The sequence below is a fragment of the Nelumbo lutea genome, chromosome 4 (assembly GCF_056320005.1).
Source record: "Nelumbo lutea isolate HS-2025 chromosome 4, American lotus-T2T, whole genome shotgun sequence".
NCBI classification, from domain to species: Eukaryota; Viridiplantae; Streptophyta; class Magnoliopsida; order Proteales; family Nelumbonaceae; genus Nelumbo; species Nelumbo lutea.
Window position 1 is genome coordinate 6,000,251 of NC_142687.1, and position 24,507 is coordinate 6,024,757.

The following is a 24,507-nucleotide window of genomic DNA, read 5'->3' on the forward strand; positions in this document are numbered from 1 at the left end:
TTGTAGTTGCCCCTTACTTAGTATGTGGTCATTCTCTAAATAAAATATGGTAAGTCTCTTAAATCAAATAAAAAGCCTACCCTAAATGTCTATTATAAATAATTAAAATTTTGAAATAATTCAGATTAAATCAAATAATTACTTGCTAAAAAATACTGAATTAAGTAAATAATAATAACAATCAGTTATTTATAGAAATAATTAATAATAATGACAATCATCAAATACTTAATTAAGTAAATGATAAAAAAATAAATAGTGATCGTCATTATTTATTTTTCAAACAAGCAATTGGGTAAGGTTATTATATTTTGTTTTATCTACCTGTTTTAATGTGCTTCCATACTACTAAAGTAGAATAATAATATTGTCCGATAGCCAAGAAATTGTTTATAGGTATTTAGCTCCCTTAATTTAATTTAGTTAACTAGGAATGATCCCTACTAAGTATGGGGCCACTATTTTGAATTATTTAAATTTTTTAAATCATTTATATTACACATTTAGGTTAGATTTGTTTTTTCATTTTAATAGATATTTCTTTAATTTAAGAAATTATCATATTTTATCTACAAGAATTGGCTCACACTATTTATCATTTCCTTTGATATTCACAACTATTGAATCATTTTTCGAATTAATCATATTTTATTATTTACCAAAAGGTGGACGAATTCTGTATAGCCTCTGCCGTCTACAACCTTCAATTTCATTATACCTTCAATATGCAAATTGCACTTTTTCAACCTGCAAGCTTTCAGGTATTAACTAAACCTTCCATTCTACCTTGATCAATCTTCTTCTATTCTGAAACATTTAAATTTTTCTACGGTTAATACAAAAGGTGGTGGACCGATTCTATACAGCCTCTGCGGTCTACAACCTTCAATTTCATTATACCTTCAATCTGCATCAAATTGCACTTTTTCAGCCTGCAAACTTTCAGGTATTAACTAAACCATTCTACCTTGGATCACTCTTCTTCTATTCTGAAACATTTAAAATTTTCTACGGTTAATAAAAAAAGGTGGACTGATTCTGTACAACCTCTACGGTCTACAAACTTCAATTTCATTTGACCTTCAATCTGCAACAAATTGCATTTTTTTCAGCCTACAACCTTTCTGGTATTAACTAAACCTTCCATTCTCGCTTGGGTCAATTTTATTCTATTCTGAAATATTTCAATTTTTCTACGGTTAATTCAAAACCTAGACTGTATCTCTATATATAGCCTCTGCGGTCTACAGTGTGACGTTGAATCTGCATCATACTGTACTTTTTCATCCTGCAACCTTTCAGGTATTAACTGAACCTTCCATTCTTCCTTGAATCAATGTTGTTCTATTCTGAAACATTTAAGTTTTTCTATAGTTATTACAAAAGTTGTACCGATTCTCTACAGCCTCTATGGTCTATAGTGTGAACTTCCATTAGACGTTGATTCTGCATCAAACTGCACTTTTCAACCTGCCTTTCAGGTAGTAGCTAAACCTTCCATGTGATCCAGTTAAGAAGCCTGTGATTATAGATGCCTGTAATTATTTGCTATGTTGATTTAGAAGACAAAAGGGCCATATTTTAAACTGGGTCCCATTATTTGCTGTCTTGATTGTTCACTATGTTTTGGCACATGTACCAAAATGCGAATCTACAATCCATCTATATTGACCATGGCGGGCTAGCTGCTTTCAGCAAAATAAATATTGACCCAACACTGCGTGTAGTTTGGTTTCCGATACAGCCTTGTTAACGTGATTGCTTTCCTCGGATGCAAGTTCAATAATGGTTTGCATCTTTAACAGTAATTCTGATTGAGAACAGTAGCACGTAAGGACCAAATATGATCATTGATTAATCTGAAAATTAATCAACCTGTTAGTTAGTAAAAAAAAAGATTTGGTGGATTTGAATTTCATTGAGCCCAGTAGTAGGAGGTTGACTTCAAGAATTAGAATTGAATATAGTTTGATTTGAAAAGAAATGGTCACTTTGATTTACTTCATCCATCAATAATTGTAACGATGATGACATTGTTTTATAATTTAATAATAATAATAATAATAATAATAATAATAATAATAATAAACAGTAGAAAATGATACAACAGCCTACAAACCGAACTAATTTTCCTTTTCAAGTTTATCAAACTGCAATTTTTTCATCTCTCAATCTTCATTTACAGTGCTGCAACCTTTCTCCATCAGATTAGTTGATTTAGTAATAAATACTCTATTCTCTCATTCCCTGTACAATCTGGTTAAACAATCTTTGTTTTTTATAGAATAGTTTAAAACAGAGCCTCCGCAAGAACGGGACCTCCGCACTGAGAACTAGATCCATCATCTACAAGAACGATAGACTACCTCTGCACTGAGAATCATACAGCCTGTACAAGAACTAGCGCCATCCTCGATCATGTTAGTAAGTAGAGTTCGTAAAACATACTCTGTTTTTCACAGTATACTATGTTTTTTTCACCCTATGTTTTTTTTTTTTTTCAATTATCTTCCCTGTTGAATCCAATTATATTCCATGTTTTTTACAGTTTAGTGTTTGGTTGTATGCTATGTTTGCTTATGTGTATTAGAATGCAACCCGTGTCTATCAAGCCGGACACAAACGTTTTTCTCTTTAAAGACAGCCGACCACCTGCTCATCTTTAAGCTTAGAGTACATAGCCACCCACTGGCACGTCTCTTTTGAGCTTAGATGACATCGCCAACCACCATCGATCAATTATGTGTGGCATCGCCGGGACATCATACCATCCATGTGGATGAAGACGCTGGTGGTCAACTATTAGGCAAACAGGGGATTTTTATTATTTTTATTATTTTTATTTTTATTTATTTATTTATTTTTTAATCTAAGACTACATAGCCACCCACCGGCACGTCTCTTTTGAGCATAGATGAAATTGCCAACCACAGCTGATGTTTCAATTTTTCGTGCTAAGTATCTCGTCATTTGGTCTGCTTCCAAGTGGTCAATGACTTAGAGACTGAAGTGGAGAACTTTTGTTGGATGAGGATCTAGATGCCGGGTTGACCAAGCCGAGCTGGGGGCAGATTAGGTGCCGAGTTGATTGAGTCGAGCTGGGTAGGTTAGGTGCCGAACTGATTGGGCCGAGCTGAGCAAGTTAGGTGCCGAACTGACTAGAGTGCCAAGTTACCTATTAGGTGTCGAGCTGACCAGAGGGCCAAGCTGCCTATTAAGCGTCGAGCTAACCAAAGTGTCGAGCTGCCTATTAGGTGTTGAGTCGGATTGATTGTTGAACTTCATAGTTCTTTAGAGACATGCAAGGAATCAATGTCAGAGGACCCGAGGTGGCTAACCCGGTGATGTCGCTCCGATGATTAAGTCAGTACTCTCATAGTAGACTGTGAGCTAAAAATCACAAAAGTATGAGAGCTAAAATATGCTTATTTGCCCCCCTCATGTCCTTGGGGTTAGTGCCTTTATATAGGCATTGTTTGGCGTGGGCTTCACGCACCATATCTGAGATTTCCGAGAGGTCGCCTAAGTGGTCTGAGATTCCCAGAGGCAACCACCATGCACGTTGACCACCCTTCGGATCGTTCGGTACGTGGGCTAATTTCCAAGGATCGTGGGAGTGTTGGGATATGCATGTTGAATTTGTCGGCGAGCACGTCTCGCAGGTCGCCAGGTCGAAGCCTGTGCCAAACCGCCAGTTCGGCGCCTGTGTCAGGTCGCCAGGTCGGTGCCTGAGCCAGGCTGCCAGTTCGGCGCCTATGCCAGGCTGTCAATTCGGCGCCTGTGCCAAATCGCCATTTTGGCGCTTGTACCAGCTCGTCAGTTGGGACACAATCATCTTTGCTAAGGCAAGTTGTTGCTTAAGTGGTTCTGGATGTCACCTAATTGTTTCAAGATGCCACATGTCACAATGTCATTAAAGGGCCAAATCCACCCTCATCAACAACGATCAATTATGTTTGGTTGTCGATGGCTGGGACCGCCATACCATCGAAGTGGATGAACCCGCCGGCGGTCGAGTTTCAGGCAAACAAGGGATCCCTTTTTTTATACAAGCGACTACCGACTATTTAAATTATCTCTGATGACATAAACGACCACGGGTGATCATTTACGTCAGTTCGCTGGTGATTAGGAAGGTCATACGATGTTGTTTATGGCACCGATGGTCGAGCAGTGCAACTTTGAATAGTGGGCCCCATATCATCGTAAGTTAACAAAATTACAATTTGTACCTGTTCAAAGAAAAATGTAATTAAAGTTTTATTAAATAATCAATTTTTATAAACTGTAATTAATAATCTTAATAATATTATTAATGTTTATTCAAAGTGGACTCCATAATAATTATTGAATACAGTAATTAAACATTAAATAAGATTCCATATTTATTAATAATAATTAAAAATGTAAGCCAAATCATTAATGTTTATTCATAAATGCAAAATATGAATTAACAAAACTATTATATAATAATTATACTGGATTTGAAAAAATATTTTAAGTAAATATTTAAATAATTATAAATTTAGTTAATACTATTAATATATAACAAAAATAAATAAATTAAATACTAAAATAAATTTTATAATAAGAATGGTTAAATTAAAGTAATAAATTTTCATTAAAGTAACAAATAGTTCAAGTTGAATTTGATGGTCTGTATAATTTTATTGGTTTGACATATAAAAGTCAATTTATGTGGACCCGTAGACTGTGTAGGTGTCTTAGAAAATGACAATTTATAAACTGCATTTGTTTAAGATGCAAATGACGGTTAAATATAAATATTTACTTTAGAACAGTTTTTCCACTTTTGTTTATGGGGTAATATGTTGCCAAAATCAATGTAAATTTGTGGATGTCAGAGTTTTCATCGACATAAGCGTTAAAGTTTACACTCTTTCTTAAAGCCATGTCGTTCGTACACCTTGACGACCACTTTGAAAAACTCCACCGGAAAAGCAACTACAATGGTAAAATCCGATCTCAATTATTTTTCATCGATGACTTCTTGCTACACCTATACCAGTGGCTTTTACGTCAATTTCCTCTGATTTCCAAGGGATTTCATAGTCAATTCCTCTATTTTATTTTTTTTTTTCTAGAAGAAATCAAAATCATAAACATTAGAATCTCCAACAAGTGAACGATTGAATTCTCTTTTTCAACAATTGAACTCTGCTTTTGGATGAAGAAAAGGCAAGAGAAAGGATAACGAAATCCAATGGTTGTAGCTGGCAGGACTGAGTGTATTTTTGAGAATTTCATTCAACAGTCAACACCGATCCTAATGATTCATTTAGATTGCAACTGGAGTCGCTGATTAATTTCAATATGTCATAGATGACTGCTGAAACTCACCAAGGTTCTTCCGTTGTTGAAGTCGTAACTTGTGAGTTGGTTAGGTTTTGGTTTGGGTGTTAACGTTGAAATCACCAAATTTGATGAATGCTATTTACTTGTGAATTCTACTTTTCGGTAAAAATCAAATGGTAATAGGTTTGGGAACTGAAACTCTCCTTTTGGATCTCTCCGATAAACGCATTTGTCTAAATCAGAACAGAGCCAAGACACACTAGCCAGAACTAAAATTGAAACTGTATAGTTCCGACAATGCAGTCACTCTTCCAATTGTTTTCATGTTATAAACCAAACGCTCACAAAACTGCATCATACTTTATATCATTAAATGCCAAACAAAAAGAGCACAAAAGAAAATCGAAATCCAGTTCTATTTTACATTCACTTGAACCGGACAACACATCATTTACGACGTGCAAACCACAACCAAACGCAGCCTAATAAAAAAATGGTATGGGAATAGTTTTGATGAATCAAAATCCACTTATTAATTTTGATAAATAACACCTGATTGGCTACTACGTTTATAATTTCAGTTTACTGATTAAAAGTTTTTCAGATATCATATCTTTTTTATATCATAGTCGAATTCATATTTATAAGGTCCAAAACTTGCCACATTGTTTGTTCACAGGATTGTGGTTTTCCACAATATTTTTTTTCCCAATTTCACAAGGAGTATAAGTTTTTAACGCAAGTCAACTTAATTCTGTGTTTATTTTCGCTCTCGCTTTGTTGCTCGTTTCAAGAATGATGACTCTCTTGGTGAAATACATTCCCTCGTAAGGGTGTCAATTGGACTGGATTTGGTCCAATGTGATTCTATTATAAATGGACCAGGTCCAATCCGATCCAATGAATGTTTTGGATTAATTTGGACTTGTCCAATTCAATGTCTAGACCATCGGATTTGTTCAAATTCATTTTGATTTAGATTGGTTTCAACCCAAACCCAGTCCATTAACACATATTCTTATCTTATATTAATGGATTAGATATTGGCTTAATCCAACCCAATCCAATATAAATTTGCTATAGACAGATCAGATCCAATCCAATCTAATAAATATTTTTTATCAAATTGATCCAATCCAATATATCTTGTTGGTTCATTCAGTCCGTCCAAATTGATTTTGGACTGGACGAAGTCCAATCCAAATCCAGTCCATTGGCCACCCTTACTCGTCAGCCCAATACAGTTCTCGATGCGTATCAACAAGTACTGAGCGAAGTTTTTTACATAAACTCGTTGGCAAATAGCTCAGTTTAGAAGAAGCATAAATACAAGAGTGCAAATATCGTATATTGTATATTATTTTACATATATATGTATTGTATTCCTTTCAAAATGAGACTTTAGTAATTTGACACTTTACCAAAGACATCATGTTCAAGAAAATTTGTGAACAATCAAGTGGTGTCATAAATGTATCAACCAATCACATGACATATATCAAAATTCACAAGTGGGTTTTTATTGGTTAAAGCTCTTCCTATATTATGTCTTTTTGGTATTATTGATTTTTTCTTTATTAAAATACTTTAATAGTTTGTAATTGAATTACTTAATTGACCTTGCGAAATGACAATTTTAACTTTAAACTTAGTGTTTGTTTGAATAAATTTAATTCATATAAAACATATAGATGAAAATATCATTATTCCTTTTATTAAAACAATTTGATCGATTTTATTCTCTATTTGAAGAAGGAAGGCACATTGTTGTAAATTAGAACTGAAGAAGCCATTGTTATCTTGTTTTCTTCATTTTATTGAAACCAAACATTATTTGGTAAATCTAAATTATTTCATTTTATAGGAGTACTTATTTTAATAAAATACCATAAGCCCATGTCCTTGAACGTTTTCCACTCGGTTTAGGCAAAGCTATTATGTATATAATGTCAGTATAAATGATTCTTGATAGAAGATCAATTAAGTAAGGGGTCGTTTGGCAAGTTTTTTTGAGAACATCTTCTGGTAACTTTGACAGTCAAAAGACGCATTGAGATTTTGCATGAAGATCTGAGCAGCCCGAAGCTAGTTCGACTATCACACATCTTTCTGTATCTTTTCGTGTGAGAAAAACGTGAAAAACTATATTTAGAGCTTCCCGAAATCAGCCCAAAATGGACTTCTCATGCCTTTTTGGAATCTAAATCAGTTGTCAAGTATGGGAGGTGTTTAGTAAAACATCAACTATAACACAAGTTTTAGTAAAATCATGAATTTAAAAACATGTATATATACATATATATGCATGCAAATATAAGGTTATATACGGGGTTTTTAAAACCAGACTATATATATATATATATATATATATATAGTCCAATGATCGAAAATCCAAGCCCGACCTATGTAAGCATATAAACATTGTGGGCTGGATGAGTCCAGGCTCAAGTTGAACCTGCCCACCTAGCGACTGCCCAAATCACACCCGTATAATACTTTTTTTTTGGTACTTAGCATATAACACTTCAATCCTTGAAGGCCTGAACGAGTTCGACTTCGGTCAAGGCAATTATGTACACATTGCAGGCTAGATGAATTCAAGCTCGGCTAGAACCCGCCCAACTAGCAATTGCCCAAGTCACACCCATATAATACTTTTTTTAGTACTTAACATATAGCACTTCGATCCTTACAGGCCTGAATAAGTTCAACTTCGATCAGGGCAATGCTCGTTCGAACAAATTGGGATCTACTACTCATACAAAATGCCTCACAATGACCTCATAGGCACATCCCACTATACATTGGGAACATTTCTCATAAATAACAATACTTAAGCATGAAAGATGTTCCCAATGTATGGTGGGATGTGCTTGTAAGGTCCATGTGAAGCGCCGGGTAAAATCTCCCTTGGAATAAATTTATAACCTTAAATTAGAAATACATTCGTAGTTATGTACTTTTATTTCATAAGAGATATCCCGATGTTGTTAGAACGGTGTGAACTTCGGCTTGCCCTGACCGAAGCCGATCTTGGCCTGAACCCATGGGTATCTGAATTCGGCTTCAATCAGTGCATCGAGCGTTCAAAAGAATGACACGCATCCGTAGGCGCTTGTTCATGCGTACGGCGAGAAATCGGATTTCAGTCAGTGCAAAAACAAAGTACGGAGATGTTTCCGATGCAAGGCTAACAGGCCTTGCACCGACTGAAGCCGATCTCGTGCGAACAAGCTAAACGGGCGTGCCGCCTATGTGGTGGTGACGCCTGTATGCATAAACAACAGCAAGCATGTGCGTAATGCGCCACGCAGCTCTCGTTCAGGAGAAGAGAGAGAAATGGAAACAAAAATTCCACTTTCCACACCGGTACAAAGATTCCACACCAATACAGCGAATATAAATATAGATGAATTAAGATAAGTTTCCGTCCGCCTGTCACTGAGTCACTGTCTCACTTCTGACTTTTTTTTTTTCCTAAAAAACTTGAAACTCAACTCTGACTTCGATTTGTGAATGTATTAGTTGATAGTTTCCGATCGAACTGCGAAGTGAGAACTGCGAAAAACGATTTCATTCATTCTCTCTTTTAACCATCTATTTATTCCCTTATTTACATTTGAAGAATCAAAGCTTGACAAGTTAATCCTAACTTGTCCCCCGCCCTCAGGTTCTTCATAATTTGCCTTCTCTCCTTTTTTTTTTCTTTCTTTTTTCTTTTTGCACTTTGAATTTTGTTTGTTAGCAGTGATCTTCATTTAGACCTTCAATTTTGTTAATTAGGAATTTTGTTTCGAAGTAAACAAATTGAGCACGTCGATTTTAATAGACCGTGTGATGTAATAATTATGGATAGTAAATATGATTTGTTGTATAAGTTGTTTGCGTAAAATTCACGCAATTCTTAAAAGTTCTAACAAGCATGAGTATGATGCCTCACGCTTGTCAAACGCCAATGTAGTATACCTGTGGCCGAGTTTAATACTTCAATTCATAGGTCGTGGTGAACTGTAACGTATATTGGATGTTTACTGCCTTATGGATCACAAGTTATATGTCTGCCTTCAGAATTGTTGAATTTGAACCTTCTTTGCTTGCGATACTTAGTGAAGAGGTTAGTAGATACTGAAATTTCTGTTTTCAGGATACTGAACGTCATTGTTGGATCAGATTGTCTCTATTGTTATTTGTTACCTAACATCTTCGAAGAAATTTCTGACATCATGTTTTTGTAACTTGGATTTTCTCAGAATAAGCTCTATCGTTACCTAACATCTAGGAAAATTGCAGGTTCCTCTTCCATTTTGTTATCTCCTGTTGAATGGGGTAGGGGGACTGAAATACTGGATCCAAATAGTTGGGATAAGTCTTGGTTTAGTGATTTGAGAATCGAGATGCCCTATGGATATTCTTTGAGAAGAACTCTGCACCAGACTTGGGTTCAAAGCCAGTCTTTGCCAATTGACAGTTAACTTTCTTGTCTTCCATACATATCTCTGTGCATGTATTGGACGGAGATAAGATTCAGGAGAGTCCCGGATCTTTATAAGAGAGTCCCATATCTGTATGTTACCTGTATAGTTAGAAGTCATAGAAAGTCTTTTTATTTTGTTTTTCTTTTTGGATTAGAAATTTATTTTTAGAAAGTTTTGGGAGCAAGTAACTCTAAATATCGTATGGTATTTATGGTATAGTAGCACGCATTACTGTTCGTTGCGCGACCGACGGTTATCCGCTGCAGATCTTGTTACGACTACAGCCTATTATCGACGACTCTGAAGCATTTATCTTCCCCCTCGCTTTTTGTATCGACTCTCACCTCCGTCGACACCTTGTCCAGGGCCGCAGGCTCTGTTCCCTCGTCGAGTTTCCTCGCGTTCACCACCGTCTCCGGGTAAAAAGGTTGTACTTCATCTTCTTCGGACGCTAGACCAAGCGCTCGTTTGATGCCTGCGACAATGTGTTCGCTAAAGAACCTGAAGCATCCGCCGAAGAAAACCCCCGCCCTCTGGTTTCGGCGACGTGGAGTTGGGCAGCAAGTAAGCCCAAGCCGCATGTTTAACAAGACGGTTCTTTATCGGAATCTCATGCCAACTCTGGTTGCCGGTGAAGATGGGGACAATAGGTCCTTCAAACTGGTATAGTTCGTAGATTTCAAGGCAACCATTTCGAGATAAGAAACAGAGTAGCGAGAATTCTGAAGCCCTAATTGTTGGAATGCAAAAGGAGATACCTCGCTTTCCTGGAAGAGAGGCAAATTGTTGGATCTTTCCACAGTTTGTTCAGGTTTCAGTCTACTGTGTTCGCTCGAACTCCCGCTGCCATAGTAAGGAAGCTTCTCGGTCCTTCTTTAATTCAGGTTTCAGTATACTGTGTTCGCTCGAACTCCCGCTGCCATCGAAAGGAAGCTTCTCGACGACGCCTGGTTTTCGCTCGGCGTTGCGGGATCGGAGGAAACCAGCCAGGAGCCCGGGTTTGACTCGGAATCGGCGGGCTCACTTGTTCTGATTTCTTCGTGAGTGTCATTAGGATCATCTCTACGTGTTTCTTGCAATAATCAAGCAGCTCCGACGACTCTTGCTCATCGGTTACCATGACTGCCAACAACGAAACTAGCTCAAGTAAGTTTGAATGGTGGGGAGACAGACCCCGCGGTACTTTGACTGGGCATGGAGCAGATTGAGGAAAAGGGGGTGGACCCTCTGGCGGACGTGACCGAGGTTCAGCAAAAACTCTGCTCAGTCATGAGGTGGCTGCTAATGTAGCCGTAAATGACGAAGACAGGATCGGATTGAACGACCTTAATGACAAGCAATGGCAGATTCTTGTAAGCATGCTTACAAAACCAGGACTAATGAAAGACTCTCCGGTAAGAATTATTCCACTGAATGGATTGTTGACTCTGGGGCGTCACATCACATGATGGGGAATTTAAATGTGCTCGTCGATACCTATGATGTTGCACCTTGTTCTGTTAGCTTACCCAACGGTGCGCACACCGAGGCTGTGAAAGAAGGCATTGTTGAATTTGGAAATAATTTTAAATTGCTGCACATATTATATGTCCAAAAACTCAATTATAATTTATTGTCAATAGCCTGGTTATTTCGTGACAGATTGTATTGTGACGTTTACTAATAAGTTGTGTGTGATACATGATCGCATCTCGAGGACTCTGATTGGTGCGGGTGAACAGCTTGATGGGGTCTATGTCTTTAAGGGTGTGGCGCCGGTTTGTGCTTACAAGACAGATGGAATTGGATCATGTGATTTGTGGCATCGGAGATTGAAACACCCTTCTTATCAAACGGTTAGTTCGCTTCTTAATATCAGTAATAGTAAGAACAAAACCTGTGATGTTTGTTTGAAGGCAAAGCAAAGTATGGATGTTTTTATTCAAAGCAGCAATAAAGTGACCAATTGTTTTGCTTTGATTCATTGTGACTTATGGGGTGATTATAGAGTACCTGCATCTTGCGGTGTTGTATATTTTTTGACAATTGTTGATGATTATTCTCTAGCGGTTTGGATTTATTTGCTAGCTGAAAAAAAGTGAAATTGGTCGAACACTCAAAAAATTCTGTGCAATGATTGGACGACAATTCAATAAGAAGGTTAGGGTGGTCAGAAGTGATAATGGAACAGAGTTTAAATCATTGAAATCATATTTTGAGGAGCAAGGGATTTTATTTTAGACTTCCTGTATTGGAATACTACAACAAAATGGTCGTGTGGAGAGAAAGCATAGTCATATCTTGAATGTGGCTAGAGCACTCAGGTTTCAAGCACATTTTCCGATCAATTTTTGTGGTGAGTGTGTTTTGACCGCAGGGTACTTGATTAACCGGACACCTTCGACCCTTCTTGGTGGTAAAACACCTTACGAGATGTTGTTTGGACAAAGCCCTTATAAACATCTCAGAGTTTTTGGTTGCTTGTGTTTTTCACATACTCGGGACCGTGACAAATTTGTCGCTAGGAGTAGGAAATGTGTCTTTGTTGGGTATCCTTTTGGAAAAAAGGGATGGAAATTATACGGTCTCGAGTCTGGTGATTACTTCGTCTCATGAGACGTGGTGTTTAGTGAGGCCGAGTTTCCCTTTACCACTCCGAAACATCAACCCTCAGTAACCAGTCTTCCCGTAGCCAAAGAAAATGTCGGGTTGCCTTGGGCCACTCCTCCTGACATGGTATCTGAGTCACCTTATATAGAAGTCAGGGAGAGCGACACGATCAATGAAGGACATCAAAACACGGGTAATGATGAGGAGGTAGGTCCTCATATAGAAGTCAGGGGGAGCGACACGATCAATGAAGGACATCAGAACATAGGTAATGATGAGGAGGCAAGTCCTCTTGATGAGACAATGAGCCATGTAGCTTGTAGAAACAATGAAACTCCAACTGCTTCTCAGCCCACCACAGAGTTATTAGGCCGCGGACATCGAGAAAAGCGGCCCCTCAACTATTTACAAGACTTTGTCACACACTCTGCTCTTCGTTTAGACCCTTCCGCTGTTTCTCCTGCATCATCTCAGTCCTCAGGTACTCCTTATCCCATAACTAATTATGTGACGTATGATAATTTTTCTGTGAAACACAGACATTTCTTGGCAGCTGTTACTGCAGGTCGAGAACCTACTTGTTTCTCTAAGGCAATGACTAATGCTCGGTGGCGCGAGGCTATGCGCCAAGAGATACAAGCTTTGGAAGACAATGGGACATGGACCTTGGAAGACCTCCCACCTGGAAAAAAGGCAATTAGGTGTAAATGGGTCTACAAAATCAAGTACAACTCTGATGGATCCATTGAAAGATTTAAAGCACGGTTGGTAGTCCTGGGCAACACTTAAGTTGAAGGTCTTGATTACAACGAGACCTTTGCCCCTGTGACTAAAATGGTCACAGTTCGAACCTTCCTAGCAGTTGTTGCGGCCCAACATTGGGAATTGCATCAAATGGATGTCCACAATGATTTTCTGCACGGTGATCTCCATGAGGAGGTTTATATGAAACCTCTTCCAGGTTTTTCGCCCTCTAGGACTGGAAAGGTATGCAAACTCCGGAAATCTTTGTATGGTCTGTGGCAAGCCCCTAAGAACTGGTTCTCTAAGTTAGGTGCTGCCTTGAAAACTTTTGGGTTTGAACAATTTAGTTTCGATTATTTCTTATTTACATATCGCAAGAATGGGCCTGTCTTGCACGCCCTAGTTTATGTTGATGACTTGATCGTTGGTGGGAATAACCCAGAGTTCATACACAAATTTAAGCAGTATATGAACCGGTGTTTTCACATGAAGGACTTGGGTGTTCTTAAATATTTTTTGGGCATCAAAGTGACTCGCAGATCATCGGGGATATTTCTTTGCCAAAGAAAATATGCACTTGATATTATTATAGAAACTGACTTATTGGGGTCCAAACATGCTCCCTTTCCTATTATTCAGAATCATAAACTTGCCCTTGCTGACGGAGCACTCCTGGATGACCTTGAACAATATCGACGTCTTGTGGGCCAGTTGATTTATTTAACCATTACGTGGTTGGAGCTCAGTTGTTGCATCCATGTCCTGACTCAATTTATGCAATATCCTCGTGTTGATCATTGGAATGCGGCATTACGTGTGGTTCGTTATCTGAAAGGACGTCCTAGTCAAGGAATATTTTTGCGCTCTGATAGTGATTTGCAATTATATGCTTATTGTGATTCTGACTAGGCGAGTTGTCCTCTAACTCGTCGCTCTCTTATTGGGTATTTTGTCATGTTAGGACATTCCCCCATCTCCTGGAAGACTAAGAAACAACATACTGTCTCCCGTTCCTCTGCCGAGGCTGAATACCGGTCAATGGCCACTACCAGTTGTGAGTTAAAGTGGCTAAAAGGTCTGCTATCGTCTTTGGGTATATCTCACCCTCAGCTTATACGCTTGTTTTGTGACAATCAAACTACTTTGCACATTGTCGCGAACCCTATTTTCTATGAACGAACCAAACATATTGAAGTTGATTGTCATTTCATTCGCAATGAGATCCAAGCCGGCACTATTGCACCTGCTTATATACGTACTGGTGAACAAATTGCCGACATTTTCACCAAGGCTCTTGGACAAAAACAGTTTGATTCTTTCCTTCCCAAGCTGGGCATTCGCAATCCTCATGCACCACCTTTAGGGGGAGTATTGGACGGAGATAAGACTCAGGAGAGTCCTGGATCTATATGTTACAGGGGAGTCCCGGATCTATATGTTACCTGCATAGTTAGGAAGTCTTAGGAAGTCATTTTGTTTTGTTTTTCTTTTTGGATTAGGAATTTGTTTTTAGAAAGTTTTGGGGAGCAAGGAACTCCAACGTTTTTATATAAATATCATAAGGTATCAATGGAAAAGACACACCTTTGGCTTCCAAAATTTTTCAGCATGAGAAAAGTAGAAGGATGATAAATACTAAAAAGAGAAGAAATGAAAAATAACTGACATATAATCGAAAAGATTTAGAAGTTAGATTTTCTTTATGAGTACATAAAAAGATGAGAAAATATTTTGTTGATGACAGAGTATGTAGTTCTAGAGAGTAGATTTATTGGGAACAAACTTATTAATTTAAGATGTTTTCTTATGATCTATCGATTTACCATTTATGTATCATCTTGCTAAGCTATTTCTATCTTACTTCTCAAATCCTTCCCATTAATTATAGGTTGGACTTTGGATGCTAGTAGCGTTTTGAGATACGAATAATAGAAATGAAATTGACCCCAAGAGAAGTTGAGAAATTAGCTCTGCACAATGCTGGATTCCTTGCACAAAAGCGTCTGGCTCGTGGCCTTAGGCTCAATTCCACTGAAGCGGTAGCTCTAATAGCAACACAGGTATTGGTGCAGAATTTATATTATTTTTATCCATTCATGGTCTTCATAAAGAGGATAGTTCACTTGCTAGGAATTTGTAGTCTCCTAAGTGGTTCACATTTTTTTTTTACAATGAGAAATTGGAGAAATCTTATTTCTGTTTTGAAACCTCACCCATCCATGAATACATGTAGATTACTATATATCTATATAAGTTTTGGACAGGTTAAGCTGCAAGATCTTCTTTGGATATTGACAAGCTTGCTTTCTATCACAATTCATGAAATTTTGGCTGATAGAATTAAAAAAGATGAGCCACAAATTGTAGAAAGATATCTCATTATACATCATATGTGTATATAGATTATTCTGTTATTTAGAGAAGTTTTACTTGATTCTTGGTTGTGAAGAGGAAAAGAAAGTTATACCTTGTCTTTATTTTGTATTTGCAGATTTTGGAGTTTGTTCGGGATGGTGATAAAAGTGTTGCAGAGTTAATGAACATAGGAAAACAACTTCTAGGAAGGTGTGTGAAATAAGTATATAATTTTATTTAACCCCTTTTCTAGAAAGAGCATCAGCTAGTATGTCTGCTAATCTGAGGACCTAATCAAAAGAATGGTTCAGACTCAAAGCTAAGGATCCTGCTTCCTTACTCTATGACAGTACTAGGGATGGCAATTTTCCCCATCCCTGCTAGGTACCTGACATCCCCAACCTGGCAGGGACGGGGGTGAAGATTGCCTTGGTGGGGACAAGGACGGGGACGAGGAGTGAAGTCCCTGCCCTTCCTTGACCCCGATTATGTATATTAAATATATGTGTATATATATATTATATTAAACATATAATATTATTTATATTATATATATCAAAATATTTTAAAATATTATTTATATTTTAAAATTTCCTTTATTTTAAATGAATATTTTTCCAAAACACATATTTAATTAAAAAATTAAGGGATTTGGGCCCCTGATGGGGATCGAGGTTGGGGACAAGTGTGGTTCCTACCCCATTGCCAATCACTCAACCAACTGATATTTCTGTAAAAAAAGTTGCTGATAACAGTTTGTGGGTCCACTTTTCTCACTAGTTTCCTATGACTCATGTAGCAGCCCAATTCTCTGACTACTAAATAACCATGCTTTTATTAGAACTTTAAAAGAATGTTTTACACCGTAAGTGTGCCAAGCATTCCTTTTTTGTAGGCCAGTCTCCTACTTACCCCTCTGTCTCCCGATCTAAATCTATCTCCCTTCAAATGCTTTTATTAGAACTTTAAAAGAATGTTTTACACCGTAAGTGTGCCAAGCATTCCTTTTTTGTAGGCCAGTCTCCTACTTACCCCTCTGTCTCCCGATCTAAATCTATCTCCCTTCAAAATAACTGAGTCCTATAGATTCCTTGTCTATACAATCAGATATCATTGTGTTAGCACTCCTAGATGTCCAAGGAAAGGTGGCATCTAGTTCATCTGCCAAATGTCTAATCTCTCATATATGATACATTTATTGCCAAGTTCCCTTCATGTTGTGTATAAACCAACTTACCACTACTTTTGAGTCCCCATCCACCATGATATGTTTGTCTTTAAGTTTTCTGGTTAATATTAACCCATGTAATTAATGGGATTGAATTCAGACGATTGGATATGATTTGTGGCCCTACAAATAGACTAATCTTCAAAGCACTAAGGTTTTTATCTTTTTTTTCTTTTGTATTTCTTCATGAGGGTCGATTAAGTCACATCCCAATTTTGGTAATATTAAAGTTGAAATTTGGTCGAGGGTGGGCCTTGGTGCAACGGTTGGGTTGCTCCATTGCAACTTGGGTGACTGGGGCTCGAATCTTGGAAACACCTCCTTGCATGTGCAAGGGTAAGGCTGCATACATCTGTTCCTCCCCAGACCCTGCATTGGTGGGAGCCTTGTGCACTGGGCTGCCCTTTAAAGTTGACATTTGGTTGCAAGTTGGCAATTTGGTCACTCTATCAATTTACCACTTCTCTTTTTGGACAAATCAATATGCCCTTGTAGAATCTCCACTCATTAGGTCACCTATAGTAGTACAATTCCTCACTATATTGGAATTGGGTGCCAGTTTTTGTACCCTTTGGCATATCTATAGATCATACTTTAACTTCTTCAAAGAAAGAAATAAATAAAAAGCTCAAATCAATGTTGTCAGCCTTGTACTTGATACAAAACCATTTGGGTCACCGGGTCGTTAGTCAAATTGTCCAAATGTCCAATTGTTCATCTCACTCATATAAAAATGCAAAATAGACAATTTAAAAAATGGAAAATAATTAAAAGAAGCTTAAAAAAATAAGGTATTAATGAATGATGTTGTCAAAATCTTAGACTTATGATATGCTTCAAATTTTGAATCATGAATCCCAAGGGTTTCTATGTGAATCTAATATCTGAATCCTTTTCTGAAAATAATCTTACATTTTTATTTGAAACCTACAATTTTATTCATAAGTCTTACAATTTTTTTTGTTTATATTTAGTTTTGTTAAGGGAGACTTTTTTAAAGCCCTTGCTAGAAAATGATTATTGTATGTGGATTTATTTGACTTTGAAGTCAAACTTGATTATATGATCTTAGGCTTCTATTGTATAAGTGGTAAATTCTATTGTTTTAGGTACATATATGGTAGATATAGATTAAAAATAGGGTAAAATCACTTTCCTATATATAGCCTTTTAATATATCTATATTTAATTTTTTGACAAGTTCGCAAAAAGTAGAAATAATCTTACAATTTACGATACGATTTATGATTCTATTCGATTCAAATTTCTCTATGATTTACAATACAATTACAGTTTTTTATTGATAATATGATTATGATTTTCAAAACATTGTTAATGAACTAATTTGAGGTAGGCTTGACCAAGACAACATTTCTAAGAACCAGGCAGCCTAAAAGCCATTTTGTCTCCCAGTTCATGGTTTTGATGGTCCAGCCATTCAGTCCAGTCCAAATCTGACAATACTGACCAGAACCAGCTTGATTGTGATTTTTTACTATATTTTTAATATTATACATTGTAGTCCAAGTTCTGTGTTGCAATCAATCTGGCATTGGAATTGCTTCAATTTAAAATCCGAAATATGTTTTTGTTTATCACCAGGAGGCAAGTTCTTCCAGTTGTTCCACACCTTTTGGATGTTGTCCAGGTAAATATTGTTGTTAAAATTGAAATTTCCTTGGAATTGATTAGGAGGATATGCATATTAATTTTTAGTACATAAGAAGCCACGACCTTGTTTTATTTTGAAATATATTATCCATCTAAAATAACCATTCCCAGAGCTAGTCTTATACGGCTACTACATTCTGAGATGAATTATCCTTCTAAGTGAATCACATGCTTCTAAATCATTCAATTAGTGAATTTCAGCCTTTTTTCCTCACTTAGGTTGAAGGGACGTTTCCAGATGGGACAAAGTTAATCACCGTTCATGACGCTATTGCCAGTGAAAATGGAAACTTGGAGTTGGCCTTGCATGGTTCCTTCCTTCCAGGTAGAGAATGACTATTATTTGTTAAACCTGGGACTATACTATGGTATAGTTTACTTGATGGATTTTTTATCACAAAGTACAAAGAAAATGTGACTGATCAGAAAGTATGTTCTTATATCAAATTTTTTTATCTATCGTCATTTTCACATGAATGTCTAAGGATATAAAATGCTACTAGAAAAAATCTCTTCAATTCATATAACTAAAACAATTTGTATCAGATTCTTATGTGAAGCTATCAATGGATAAGATCACAATTTGGTTCATTGGATTTAGCTGGATTCCGGTATTAGGTAGAAAATCCATTTAAAAGCAACAGATTGAATGCTGGTATATATTAATATTCTTTATCTAATCTTATTAACATCTGATCCTATCTTCCATATGGTGACATGGTTTAGGCCCAAAAGTGTCCAAATATGATTTAATAGGTAGGGAAAAGTCTATTCCTCTGTTGACCCTCCATTGTCCAAATATGATTTAATAGGTAGGGAAAAGCCTATTCCTCTGTTGACCCTCCATGGCTCCATCCACCTGTTGTCATGATGACATTTATAACTTTTTAGTTAATATTTCTATTGCTAAAAACTTAAAAGAGAATTGTCCTACCAACCCTTAGGTCCGAGTTATACATTTTGCGTTACTTATCCCTTATTTAAGGAATTTTCGTACATTAGATACCTTATTTGTCTGAACTCTATTAATTGACTATTTGTTGAATAGTTATATTCAAATTGTAACATGGCTGATAAATATGATTTGATGTTCATGAGAGAACTTCAATTATGCAGTTCCTTCACTAGACAAATTTTCGGGAAAAGATATTTGTATAAGTCCTGGTGAAATAATTTATGAAGTTGGAAATATTACACTTAATGCCTATCGGAGAGCAGTGATTCTTTTAGTTACCAATACTGCAGACAGGCCAGTTCAGGTTTGTATCTATGTTTTATGGTTCCTTATCTACTGTTTCTGGTATCCATTTTTCTTCTTTTCTGGTAATGCTGCACTTTTTGTAGTTTATGGACTCTTAAGTTCTTGTTTTATTTCCTAACATCCAACTCAATTTAACAAAATCTTAAAATAAAAACTTAAGAGTTAACAAAATAAGATGGACCAAAACTTAAGATTTGCATAAAATAGTTAACAAATAGCTTTGTTGATTTATGAAAATGAAGGAGTTATATACAAACTGTTTGGGTTGGTTGGCCTGGCATGATTTGTGGGCTTTCACACATATATCAAGACACACAAAGTTAAGAAGGCCATATTTCGTACCAAAAATGAAGAAAGCTAGCAGGCCTTCCATTAAGTTGTTATAGCTAAAAATCATCTTCAAGATATGCATCCAAGTGAATATCTTTGCAGAAAGCTGGGAATGATAAATCTGGTAAAGCCAGGTTGGGTTAAGTTGCTTACATTAAGTCATCCCAAAAAGGTCCTTGGTTGCATTCTGGATATTTAGAGAAATCAGGGAAGGTCAAACTCGGAAATACCAAACCCATATTGTCTTGCTGATTTAAGGAATAAACTGAACTGATGCATCTTGTCTGCTGCTAGTTTAGGGAATTTCTCTTTCATTGTATAAAAATGATTAGTGAATTCAAGATGATTATTTTTTCCCTTGATGAATTCAGATTGGAAGTCACTATCATTTCATTGAGGCAAACCCATATTTGATTTTTGATCGTAAGAGAGCATATGGCATGCGCTTGAACATACTAGCAGGAACAGCTACTCGATTTGAGGTTGGTATCTCAATTCATCAAAATTGTAGAGACTGCATCTTAACAGAGTTTTCCCACAGTAACTTGTTTTTTGGTTTTTATATTTTTTAGTTTAACTCTACTTTATAATTTTCCTTCCAGTTGAACGCTCAGTCTGTGATAGCCTTTTCATAGCTTTATCTTGTACCAAAAGAATGGCTGTAGACTCAGCTGTGCCATGTAGATTGGGTTTCAGCTGTTTTGTTTTTTAACTGTTCTTTTCTTTGCATTTTTGAATTTTATCTATGAATTTATTTTGCTAGCCAGGGGAAACTAAAAGAGTTACTCTTGTAAGCATTGGAGGCCATAAGGTGATCAAGGGTGGAAATGGCATTGCTGATGGTCCTGTTGATGCTTCCCGGATTGCAGAAGTGATGAAAGCTGTACATGATAGGCAGTTTGGCAATGCAGAAGAAATAGAAGCTAGGTCTGGAAAATTCACATGAGTTTATGTGGTTTTACTTTCCTTTTGTATAAGGGCATATACCCCTCCCCTACCCCACCCCACTCCCCCAAAAAAAGGAAAGCAAAGAATGAAGGCATTGAGAAAAGGAGAAAAATGGAAATAAAAGGAAATATAGATTCTTGATATTAAAAGTTTGGTTCTGCAGGAAAGGTGTTACCGGAGAGGATCCTGATCTTACCACCATAGTTTCTCATGAGACCTATGCCAACATGTATGGACCTACAATTGGTGATCGAATACGGCTTGGTGACACTGAATTATATGCAGAAATTGAAAGGGACTTCACCATGTACGGTGATGAATGCGTATTTGGAGGTGGAAAAGTTCTGAGGGATGGAATGGGGCAGGCTTCTGGACATCCTTCATCTGATTGCCTGGATACTGTCATCACAAATGCTGTGATTGTTGACTACACAGGAATATATAAGGCAGATATTGGAATAAAGGGAGGATTCATTATATGCATTGGGAAAGCAGGCAACCCAGATGTCATGGATGGTGTATCATCTAATATGACAATAGGGGTGAGTTCCACATCATCTTAATTATCAAAATCCTAATCTTTTGACATTTCTAAATAAATCTTAAAATTTACATTTCCATTTGATTCATACTTCTAAGATTTATGTTGCCTATTAGTTTCAAAACATTGATCATCACAATGAAAATGGTTGTATGAGTTTTATGGTTATGTCTATTCTGCCTGATAGTGGAACTTCTTTACATTTTTGTTTCCTTAATTTCAGGTCAACACTGAGGTTGTTGCTGGAGAAGGAATGATTGTAACTGCAGGAGCCATAGATTGCCATGTCCACTTCATATGTCCTCAATTGGCCTATGAAGCAATATCAAGTGGTGGGACTTCTATCTGATTATAAAGTATTTAGATGTAAAATATTTGGTGGAAGTTTATTCATTCTAAATCCATTCTAATTTCTGAATAAAAAAAGGTTCAACAAAGAGGAAATATATTTTGCTTCTCCTTAAGCATATCAAGGGCTCGTTATTTGGTGAACTGTTTTAAGTCTTGGATTGACAAATGTAGGAAAATAGATTTAAGTATGAGAGCAGCCACTGACAAAGGTTAGGTCCACATACAGTCCACCCTATTGCCCAAAGGCTGAACCCAGGGGGAATGAATGGGGTACTACTAACAGTTTTCACCTAAGGTCTCCCTATTTTTGTGAGTGTGTGAGAGAATGTAAATGTTGTGTTGTAAGATAACTACTGTAATGTAGTAGATATACAGAAGTAAAATGCAAGAATAGTGAACACAAGAACACTAAGCATTTATAGAGGTTCAGCTCTTCCAGCCTGCGTCCTCTCCCCAGGCATACACCCAAGAATTTTCCACTAATCCAGTTGGACTTCTGGATTCCAACAAAACATTTATACCAGTTGTATTTCTGGGTACCAACAAAACCTTTACAACAGTTGCACTTGTGGCTGTTAACAAGACCTTTAATAGACTTATGGGTGCTATCCAAATCTTTCACAGCTAGCAAATCACTAGCTATACAAACACAAATATAATATGAACAATGTAAGTACAAGTGAATGCAATGCCTCTCAATAGGTTGATATAACAATACAAACAAAACTCAGTATGTAAGAAAGCATAAAGAATGCTTGGGCTCAATAGAGCCTTTTGGGATTCACTCAAATCTTGTTTTTTTTTTTATCTCAATCAACACCTTCAAGAACAAGGGTTTTTCTCTCTTTTCAGCTTATGGGAAGATCAATGGATCCATCTTCTTGTTTCCCCACGTTTCCCTCTTCTTTTTCTTGCTAAACTCTGTGAATCTCACTTCTTTTTCTCGAGTTCTTTCTCATTCTTCAAGATTTTATATCTAGGGTTTATAAGAGAGCAATATGACTATTTTAAGCCGTTAAATATTGACTAATCCTCTATCGAAATGTTTTCGAGATGATTTCCAAGAAGTTTCAAAGCTTACTGGAAGAGGAAAAAGCCATTGTAGTTCAAACAGTCAAAAAATAGAGAGTGGTCAAGTAAATTTTGTGTGAAGTAGTTGACTACTACATGCTTTCAAAAGCTGATTGTCTCAAGTAATCGACTACTACCTCTTATTAGTTGACTACTAGAGCCTTTCTAGAACTTGGCTGTCACTATCAATTGACTAATGACTACTAGGATTAGGTAGTCAACTACTTGCTACAGATAGACCTAGAATTCTCAAGTAGTTGACTCCTAAAGCTAGGGAGTTGAATCCTTAGGCTCCCAAAGACTGAAACTTGATTTTCTAAGCAATGTACTTGATATTTTACTTGATTAAATGTTTAGGAAAATTGCCCAAGGCCCTTCCTATGCTAACCATTGGTCTCTAAGTTTTGGGGTTAACGGTTAACCAAGGTAGGTCTATATTGAGCCCTTTCAATGCATAAGCATACTGATTGCATCAAGTTTCTATACACAAAGTCTCATAATGCTCTTGAACTTGATCTTTCTCATCTTCCTTGAGAGGAATCTTCAATTTCTTATTCAACTTCACTCAAATGCAAGAGAGCTAATGAATTATCTGTACAGTTGGATTGCATTAATATTCTAAATGAGTTTGTTATCATCAAAATACATAGGGTCAACACACCCTTCCTAGGACCCCAAATATCTGGAGCCAAAATTGGAAAATGGCCTTTTTTGCTCTTCAGGAATGTGAACAGCTCTAAGATTGTCTGGATTAGAGTCAATCAGGGACTGACCCAATAAGATACTTATATAGATCCAGAATTGATCCAAACCCTATTGGGTTTAAAGGCAACTGATCCAAAATTGACTTGTTCACTTATCAGGCTCATTGTGTCTTATATAAGTTAGTTCCATCTGTTCAAAGCCAAAGCCCTGACAAACATTCAAGCAACCGAAAAGGAAAAAAGACTATTTTAGAAGTGAACATATTTACTAACATCAGTTGGATTGATTTAAATATAAATTTATTTATTTATTTATTTTTTGGCGGGGGGGCAGCAATTACTGACCTGTTTCTGTGGGGCACTGAGAACAAATTCTTTCATATATACAGTCTAAACAAGACAAAATCATCCCAAGAAATCCACACATTCAGAAAAGAGAATGGAGCCAGAAATTTAACACCCACCACTGGAGACACCAAATTTGAAGAATTAATCAATTTGAAAGAAGGAAAATCAAGGGAATAAAAACAATGTACTTCTTGATTTACCTACTTCAGATAAATGCTACATAGGCACATCACGGACACAATAAAAACAATGTTTTAGACAGATATAAATTGAAATGTCAGAGATATTGGACCCTACGTAGAAGTATGCATCCATGTAACATAGACCTCAGATTTTTCTATTAAAACACTGCCTCATAGACCTCTTTCTTCATTCAACAAGTCCACAGCTGGATCCATGTGTGTCATAGAATCAAATGTGTTTCCATCTAGGCAGAAGTCTCCATCTTATTCAGCTTCAAAGAGAGGATTAGGTTTATCTATGGAGAGAAATCCTAGTAACTTAAACTTACCATCCTAGGCTTCTCTTAGCACTCTTTCTAGATGACTTAATGAAGTGAATATAAAGATGGATGT

At 36.7% G+C, this 24,507-nt stretch overlaps 1 protein-coding gene across 1 annotated transcript in view; it reads left to right on the top strand.

Moving 5' to 3' along the window:
- Window positions 1-9,234: 9,234 nt before the first annotated feature.
- URE (urease) overlaps window positions 9,235-24,507 on the top strand; it is a 47,302-nt gene continuing 32,029 nt past the window's right edge. The window contains exons 1-11 of the mRNA XM_088983387.1: window positions 9,235-9,430; window positions 10,011-11,626; window positions 15,013-15,184; window positions 15,616-15,689; window positions 18,310-18,355; window positions 18,598-18,703; window positions 19,495-19,637; window positions 20,341-20,451; window positions 20,733-20,896; window positions 21,081-21,459; window positions 21,682-21,790. Coding sequence (XP_088839513.1) covers window positions 15,059-15,184; window positions 15,616-15,689; window positions 18,310-18,355; window positions 18,598-18,703; window positions 19,495-19,637; window positions 20,341-20,451; window positions 20,733-20,896; window positions 21,081-21,459; window positions 21,682-21,790 — 1,258 coding nt within the window. The 5' untranslated portion in view covers window positions 9,235-9,430; window positions 10,011-11,626; window positions 15,013-15,058. The remainder of the gene's footprint in view (window positions 9,431-10,010; window positions 11,627-15,012; window positions 15,185-15,615; window positions 15,690-18,309; window positions 18,356-18,597; window positions 18,704-19,494; window positions 19,638-20,340; window positions 20,452-20,732; window positions 20,897-21,080; window positions 21,460-21,681; window positions 21,791-24,507) is intronic.